Here is an 8,968-nt window from a genome sequence, read left to right as displayed (position 1 = left end):
TCAAAATACATTGAAAAATCAATCAATTTGTGGCTGTGTGCAGTAGAATTTAGTCCGTTTGCAACTGTAGTTAATGTAAGATAATGCACGCATTGATACATTTTCTAAAAACAATACTTAACTATTTGAATTCCGCTCTTTTGAGTATTTCTGTTATTAGGAGGTAGGTAAACAAGCTTAAGATTTCCCAACACATAACATTTTGAGTGATTAGTATTAGTAAATATTTTCTTGATGCTGAATAGAATAGCCTTATGATCATTTAATCACTTTATAACACATTTTTTACGATAATTTAGTGAAATGACGTTCTCATTAGAAAGTCTTGCCCGACTTTTCTCGGGTCTCTCAGCTTCATCTCGGTGATTCCAGAGGGTTCTACAAAAACCGATTATTTGTGTTTAGTTGTTATATCCGTTTTGGTCTTCACAATAAAGTTAAGGATGTTTCTCGCCGATGTACCACATAGAACGTCACCGGGACTCTTTTTTACTTTGAAAAATGAAAAAACCTAAGTATTTGAATTCCGCTCTTTTGAGTTTTTCTGTTATTAGGAGGTAGGTAAACAAGCTTAAGATTTCCCAACACATAACGTTTTGGTATCACGACTGATTACTATTAGTAAACATATTCTTAATACTGGGTAGAATAACCTTATGATCAATTCATCAGTATATAACACATTTTCTACAATATTCTTGTGAAATGATGTTCTCATTAGAAAGTCTTGCCAGACTTTTCTCGGGTCTCTCAGCTTCATCTCGGTGATTCCAGAGGGTTCTACAAAAAGCGTTCATTTGTGTTTAGTTATGTTATCCGTTTTGGTCTTCACAATAAATGAATAAATGTTGCTCGACGATGTAGCATATAGAAAGTCACCAGGACACTGTTTTACTTTGAAAAACTAAACAGGATATTGCTTTTGTTGGTGAAGGAGTTTGATTGAGAAAGGTCTGGAATTGTCCAGAATGACAGTTCTACGAGTATTTAAAGCAGAAGCCGGGACAGCAATCGCAGTCCAATTTTTGAGAACCAGACACAAAACGCAAGAAATAAACGCGAGAACCAGAAGACACGCGAAAATCCTTCACAGAGATTTGCAAAGAAGAGACAGAAAGCTGCACGATCAGTGAGACAACCCAGAAGACTCTGAATTGTAAGTAAACTTTTTTAATCTCTTACAAACGTCCCCAGAAAATATTTTGATTAAATCGTGTTTATTATTTAATTGTCAGTGTTTGAACTTGTAAATCGTTTGTAAAATGTCAAATCTGTTTTTATAGATTTTAAAATATGTGCTGTAGTTTGCTGTGATTTCATATTTGTGTTATATTTTTGACCCCCGCAACAGTTTAAAATGCCTTTGAATATTGCACTAAGTCTATTTCATATTCTCTTTCCAAACCTTACTCGTGAATATCACAATGGTTCTTGCAGTTTATTAAGCATTTAATGGACAATATGAACTCCTACATTTGGTTACAAAAATGTATCCTATTTTTTTCGGGTGTAAATGCGCATTTGTTGTAAAAACATAACATATAATCTTGATAATTAATATGCAGTTGTATTATTTACAGACAACGTTTTGACAAGCAAGTAAAATGGTATCAGCGAAAGGTCCTGCAATCGGCATCGACCTGGGCACCACGTACTCCTGCGTGGGTGTTTTCCAGCACGGTAAAGTGGAGATCATCGCCAATGACCAGGGCAACAGAACCACGCCCAGCTACGTGGCATTCACTGACACCGAGAGGCTGATCGGCGACGCCGCCAAGAACCAGGTGGCGTTGAACCCCAGCAACACGGTGTTTGACGCCAAGCGACTGATTGGCAGGCGGTTCGACGACTCGGTGGTCCAGGCAGACATGAAGCACTGGCCTTTCAAGGTGCTTGCCGAGGGAGGCAAGGCCAAAATCCAAGTGCAATACAAAGGGGAGGAAAAAAGCTTCTACCCAGAGGAGATCTCCTCCATGGTGCTGGTGAAAATGAAGGAGACGGCCGAAGCCTACCTGGGTCATCCGGTGTCCAGCGCCGTGGTGACAGTCCCAGCCTACTTCAACGACTCTCAGCGGCAGGCCACCAAAGACGCAGGAATCATCGCCGGACTGAACATCCTGAGGATCATCAACGAGCCCACTGCTGCAGCCATTGCTTACGGTCTGGACAAAGGCCATTCGGGAGAACGCAACATCCTCATCTTCGACCTGGGTGGCGGCACCTTCGACGTGTCCATCCTCACTATCGAGGACGGCATCTTTGAGGTCAAAGCTACTGCTGGCGACACGCATCTGGGCGGAGAGGACTTCGACAACCGCATGGTGGAGCACTTTGTGGCGGAGTTCAAGAGGAAGCATAAGAAAGACATCAGCCAGAACAAGAGGGCCTTGAGAAGGTTGCGCACTGCCTGCGAGAGGGCCAAGAGGACGCTGTCCTCAAGCTCGCAGGCCAATATCGAGATCGATTCGCTCTTCGAGGGTGTCGATTTTTACACCTCCATCACCAGGGCACGCTTCGAGGAGCTCTGCTCTGATCTATTCAGGGGAACGCTGGAGCCAGTGGAAAAAGCCCTGAAGGATGCCAAGATGGACAAGGGCAAGATCCACGACGTAGTCCTAGTTGGTGGCTCTACTCGCATCCCCAAGGTCCAAAAGCTCCTGCAGGACTTTTTCAACGGCAAGGAGCTGAATAAGAGCATCAACCCGGATGAGGCCGTGGCTTACGGTGCAGCTGTCCAGGCCGCCATTCTCACTGGGGACACCTCGGGCAATGTCCAGGACTTGCTGCTGTTGGACGTGGCCCCTCTGTCTCTGGGCATAGAGACAGCCGGAGGTGTCATGACGCCGCTCATCAAACGCAACACCACCATTCCCACTAAGCAGACTCAAGTCTTCAGCACCTACTCTGACAACCAGACCGGCGTCCTCATCCAGGTCCTTGAGGGCGAGAGAGCCATGACCAAGGACAACAACCTCCTAGGAAAATTTGAGCTAAGCGGAATTCCGCCAGCACCGCGAGGTGTGCCACAAATTGAGGTTACCTTTGACGTGGATGCCAATGGCATCTTGAATGTTTCAGCGGTGGACAAAAGTACGGGCAAAGAGAACAAAATCACCATCACCAACGACAAAGGTCGACTGAGCAAGGAGGAGATCGAGAAGATGGTGGCAGACAGCCAGAAGTACAAAGCGGAGGATGACCTTCAGCGTGATAAAATCGCAGCAAAAAATGCTCTTGAATCTTACGCCTTCAACTTGAAGAGCAGCCTACATAATGAGCAGCTTGTGGCCAAATTGAGTGAGGAGGAAAAGAAAATGCTGATGGACACTTGCGAGCAAACCCTCACCTGGCTGGAGAACAACCAGCTGGCCGACACAGAGGAGTACCAGCACAAGCAGAAAGAACTGGAGCGAGTGTGTCAACCAATCATCAGCAAGCTGTATCAGGGGGCGGGACCTGCGCAGAGTTGCGGTGCACAGGCCCGCGCCGAGACACAGCATGGGCCCACTATTGAAGAGGTGGATTAATGTATCTCAAACTGAACATTTTACTGTAAAAAAGCATATTGTGTATTTATGATTCAAACTGTTATTTGTTCATTTTATTGTTTTTTTTTTTATATATAAACCGCGTGTATTTGTGAATGTTTTACAATGTAAATTTTATTTTACCGAAATTTAGTAATTTGTCATTTACTTTCGTCGGCGGTATGGACTTTTAAATATCATGTTGTATGACTTAATCATTTAATGATCGTAGTTGAAACAAATTACTGCTGTGAACTGCAATAAACATAACAAAAAAAAGTGCAAGATTCAATAGGGCGTTAAGATTTACTTTCATTGTTATCAATGAATGATGTTTTTTTTTTTTAAACTGATTTTGGTACATATTTTCATGCTCAAATGAATTATAAATAAATTGTATCAGATAAACACGTTGACCTACTTTTGATTCTTATTTATGAACACCACACTTTTTCAAATGAGAATGGCATGAAACAATCAACAATACAAATTTTTCAATTGTTCAAAAGAACAAAAAATGATGCAGACGTATGGTGAAGAAAATAGTATCAAAATAGTTATTAAAATAAAACGTGATTCACACAAAACAAAGGGAAGATCTTTGAATAATATTTTATATATATATATATATATATATATATATATATATATATATATATATATATTACAGGGTTGGGTAGGTTTACTTTAACTGGATTACTTTCAATTACTTTTGGATTGCTCCAATACCAAATATGCTAATAAAAGACAAAAGAAACTAAATATGAATAAAATTACTACATTTTGTGCAGGCATGGGGAGTAACGGAATACATGGAACGGCAAAAATGATGTTGGCAAGCTGTTTGGATTTATTTTCATTTTGTGACTTTCGCATTTTATGTTAGTTTTGCCGTGGATGAAAGAGATCAAAGCCAGGAGAGAAAGCTTACCACGTGTTGTGAGTCATAATTTTATTCATATTTAGTTTTTTTTCTTTTGTCTTTTATTAGCATATTTGGCATTGGAGTAATCCAAAAGTAGTTGACAGTAATCCTGTTAAAGTAACCCTACCCAACCCTGTATATATATATATATATATATATATATGTATATATATATATGTAACCGTGGTGTACTTGTCCCACCAACGATCCACATTCACGCTGGACTGGATGATGAGGTTTTTATTACAGTTACTGCAAATGAATGAGTCACAACATTAGCTTTTCTGCTGGCTTTGATATCAGTAGCAGTTCCCTCTGAAAACTGCCAACAAACCCCGCCACCCAGTCACATGTCAGAAGCCAAAACCAAATTCCACCCCATACCAGCAGGTGGCACTGTTGGACTCTTCCTTGCAGGACACATACCAAAAACTATACACATATTTCAGCAGGAATTTCAATAAAACAAAAGTTATTATTACACCCGTTACATACACCCCCTGAAATTCTGCTAAAAATGGGAGTGCTACACTAAACAGAAAAAGATCACATGCAAAAGTGCAAATACTGATGAAAAAAAGGACACAAAAACTGGTACAGTATTACAAGGAACAAACTGAAGTGAATGTCAGTTCTAAAACTCTCCCAAAAAGGAGTGTGAAAAGAAAGGAGGCGATCAAACTCCTAACTAAGCACAGACTCAAAGATGCCTGTTACATCTCTGAAATATCAAACATTGTTCCTGTTGTTTCAAGTGCTCACATAAGCACAATTCTTGTTTCTTGCTCAAGCTTTTTTACTCAAACTGAAAGTGCATCTCTAAAAACCTAAACAAGGAACTAGCAGATATTGCGGACACAGATTGTCACCTACAAACTGGTCATTCATCTGACAAATAAGACGACTGGGAGGCCTGATGGACTGGCGAACCTTAAGATCATAACGGCTAGGTTGAGTACAAATAACCTGAGCTTGAAGGCCTGGGACAGTCAAGTCTAAACAGTCAGTATCAGGAGAGACAGTGTCCGGATGGTCAGTGTCCAATGGGGTCTCGTCTGGGAGGACAGTGTCCGGTGGGCCCATATCCAAAGGGATAATATTTTCAGAGCACCGAGGTGGGCTTTCCGTATTGTCACTTGCAGTATGATTATCATCTTGTTTGGGGATATGCTGACTTCCTTGACTGGATGTATCGACTGTGAGAGAGTCAGACTGGACATGAGATCTGCTGTCTAGTGAGTTATCCTCCATCTCTGAATGAACTTGCTCCTCACCTGACTGTATCACCCAGTTTACTGTACGGACATCACTGCCTTCGACCGCGTCAGGGAGTGTGTCAACCAATCATCAGCAAGCTGTATCAGGGGGCGGGACCTGCGCAGAGTTGCGGAGCGCAAGCCCGGGCTTATACACAGCAGGGGCCTACTATCGAAGAGGTGGACTAGTTCACTTTAGATGTATGATCAACTGTAAAATTTTTTTTTTTTTTTTTTTTTTTTAATATTGTATATTTTGTATTTGTGCCATAAACTGATACGTGCTATTAAAATGCATTTTATAAATGTGTACAAGTAAGATTGTTGTGGTGAATCCAGGTGCGTAAGAATATTTCATAATATCTAAAGTAAACATAATCTCACCAAGCAAATTACTCCTCAGAAATGTGGGGATATTCATAGAAAATAAACATGTTTGATGCTCGAGGCATTTAGTAGAATGTTGAAACATTCAAGATCATTGTTAAGTTATTGTATCGATGTATTTTAAAGCATATTCTTTGTACAAATGTTAATTGAAATAAATTGTTACCACTGACAACATTTGGTTTCGTTTGCATTGCTCTGTGATGCTTTCAGGCAATTTCCAACAGTGGCAAACCTTGGCCAAAATAGAAATCTAATCCGATTGCTGGAGTTGTTTTTTCATGCGCATAGACCTAGTTTTGCTTGTCAAGCAAAGTCATATTTATTTGTACAGCCCTTAATCTCAAGATGGCTATAATGACTGCACAGGTCACAATTACACCATCCCCTGACCATGCTTCAAAATAAAGCAGCCATAGAGTAAAATACTTGTCTCAAGTCAACTGTGGAAATTGACACTGTGTCGCCATGCCACATACCCATGGGGAATTATTCGCAGATTAAAAAGTTTATGGCCTAAAATTGATCCTTGGCGAACCCCACAAATAACTTAATGGGTTCTGGAGGAACATGCATCCATACATACTAAAAAATAGCAGTCAGAGAGGTAGGAACCAAAGCAGCTCTAAACAGTACAAGAGATGCCCACCAGGTTTCTCATCTCATCTCATTAGCCGTACCACTTATCCTCATTAGGGTCGCGGGGGGGGGCTGGAGCCCATCCCAGCCATCATCGGGCAGTGGGCAGGGGACACCCTGAACTGGTTTCCAGCCAATCGCAGGGCACACGGGGACAGACAACTCATTCGCTCATTCACACCTAGGGACAATTTGAACCGGCCAATTCACCTGAAATGCATGTTTTTGGAATGTGGGAGGAAACCGGAGTGCCCAGAGGAAACCCACGCCAGCACGGGGAGAACATACAAACTCCGCACAGAAAGTCTGGAGCTGGATTTGAACCCAAGACAGGTTCCCATGACATGAACTGTGCCGCACAAGCGCTAACCACTGCGCCGCCGTGCTGCACCAGGTTTCTGAATTTGTTTAATAAAATGTTTTGATAAACTTTATCAACCAGAATCATCGGTCTCATGAGGCAAGATAAATATATGCCTCACTCTGCATCCGCAGATGCTCAGCACAATAAAATTTTACATAATACTTGTAATAATAAAAATAACAATATAATAAATAAATCAGCCGTAGAGTAAAATACTAGTCTCAAATCAACTATGTCTACCGAGGCCATGCGCCTTGAGACATACCCATGAGGAAACATTCACAGATAAAAAAGTACATGGCCTAAAATCGAACCTTGGGGAATCCCATATATTACCGTATATTCCGCACTATAAGGCGCACCTAAAACCATTTATTTTTTTCAAAAGCTGACCATGCACCTTATAATACAGCCAGCTTATTTATGGATCAATATTAAGTCGCAAAGTCTTCCAACTATTTTGCAGCCGCCAACTACATTTTCCCCCGAACGCCAAGTAGTCCAAGGTGTATGCTGGGATTTATTTACCGGGGTTTCATTGGCTAACCAATGTGTCAATCATCTGTTGAATCGATCACTATTGGCTAAAGTTATTCGGAGGTCAAGGGGCGGATATTTTTTATTATTTACAGGCTGGCAAAGGCTTAAGCTGCAAAACAAAGCCTGCAATTGGCCGAAAAAGATGAATGTGAATAGCACGTGTTTGACGGCATAGAGAAAGCATTTTTTACTATTCTGTATTTGTAAATATTTAATTCTTCTGGATTTACTACACTCACGGATATGAGAGGACCAAGGCTGCACATAATTATTGAACACAACGACTTCGGTGAGCTACTCCGGCTATATATTTTCCCTGTATCTTGTTTCAGACTGAACTCGATGTTTCTGTGATAAGCGGTGCAGAAAATGGATGGAATGGAGTGTCTATTTTTAAATTAAACTCAATTCCAAGTGTTTATTGTCATATGCACAGTAAAGTTGCGAGCGAAAAAGAAAATAGAAACTAAGGAATGGTTGGCATTTCTTGAATCCCAAGACTTTAACTTTCCGAATGATGGAACGATGCATTTGAGTGACATCGTACGCACACCGCATTCGCACGTGTTCTCGACACGTCTTTGCGTCTTTGCACGCTTTGGGAATGTTAAGGGGGTAATAAGTTTGACTGAACTATCTGACTGTTTTGTCGACGTTCCCATTTTAGCGCCTTATAATCCGGTGCGTCTTATGTATGTCAAATATAGGACCAAAAAACATTTTTTCGAGGTGCGCCCTATAACCCGGTGCGGCTTATAGTGCGGAAAATATGGTACATAGTGGGTTCTGGAAACATGCATTCGTGCTTACTAAAAAATGTTAGTCTGTAAGGTAGGAATAAAATCAATTCAGAACAGTACAAGAGTATCTTTAATAAAATGTTGTGGTCAACTGTATCAACAAGAATCATTGGTCTCATTGTTGCATTCTGCCATGAGGCAAGATATTTTTATAGGCCTCACTCTGCATCTGCAGATGCTCAGCAAAGTAATGTGTTACATAGTACCTGTAAAAATAATATTTATAATATAATGTAAGTATTCTGAAAAATAAAGTGTCCAAAAAGTTATGATAACCAAATGAACTTTGAAACTGAATACATTTTTTTGGTTTGAACATATTTATTGACACTAATAACAGAAAACAATCTTGACAATCTCAACAGCAACCAAGCACATTCACTTTAAAACCGAATAAAAATAATAATTTCGTTAATTTTTAATTTTCTGTTTATCACCGGTGAGGCTCAGGGTACTCTTGCCTCCGGCGAGAACAGGACTGCACGTCACTGATTGCTTGTTAATACGTCGTATTCATCGTCGATGTATTA

At 40.7% G+C, this 8,968-nt stretch overlaps 1 protein-coding gene across 1 annotated transcript; it reads left to right on the top strand.

Moving 5' to 3' along the window:
• The first annotated feature begins 930 nt into the window (after window positions 1–930).
• LOC148354997 (heat shock 70 kDa protein 1-like) lies at window positions 931–3,938 on the top strand. Its single transcript, XM_088349246.1, has 2 exons — window positions 931–1,156; window positions 1,581–3,938. Exon 2 carries the CDS (start codon window positions 1,605–1,607, stop codon window positions 3,525–3,527), a length of 1,923 nt encoding a protein of 640 aa, XP_088205372.1. The 5' UTR covers window positions 931–1,156; window positions 1,581–1,604; the 3' UTR covers window positions 3,528–3,938.
• The last annotated feature ends 5,030 nt before the right edge of the window (window positions 3,939–8,968 follow it).

This window comes from Urocampus carinirostris, chromosome 12 (assembly GCF_059441175.1).
Source record: "Urocampus carinirostris isolate Australia breed hairy pipefish chromosome 12, RoL_Ucar_1.0, whole genome shotgun sequence".
Classification (NCBI taxonomy): Eukaryota; Metazoa; Chordata; class Actinopteri; order Syngnathiformes; family Syngnathidae; genus Urocampus; species Urocampus carinirostris.
Note: the sequence above shows the minus strand (reverse complement) of the source record. Positions and strands in the feature narration are given on the sequence as shown.

Coding starts and splice junctions, on each gene's coding strand:
- LOC148354997 (XM_088349246.1), top strand. CDS start 1,605: ATGGTATCAGCGAAAGGTCCTGCAATCGGCATCGACCTGGGCACCACG.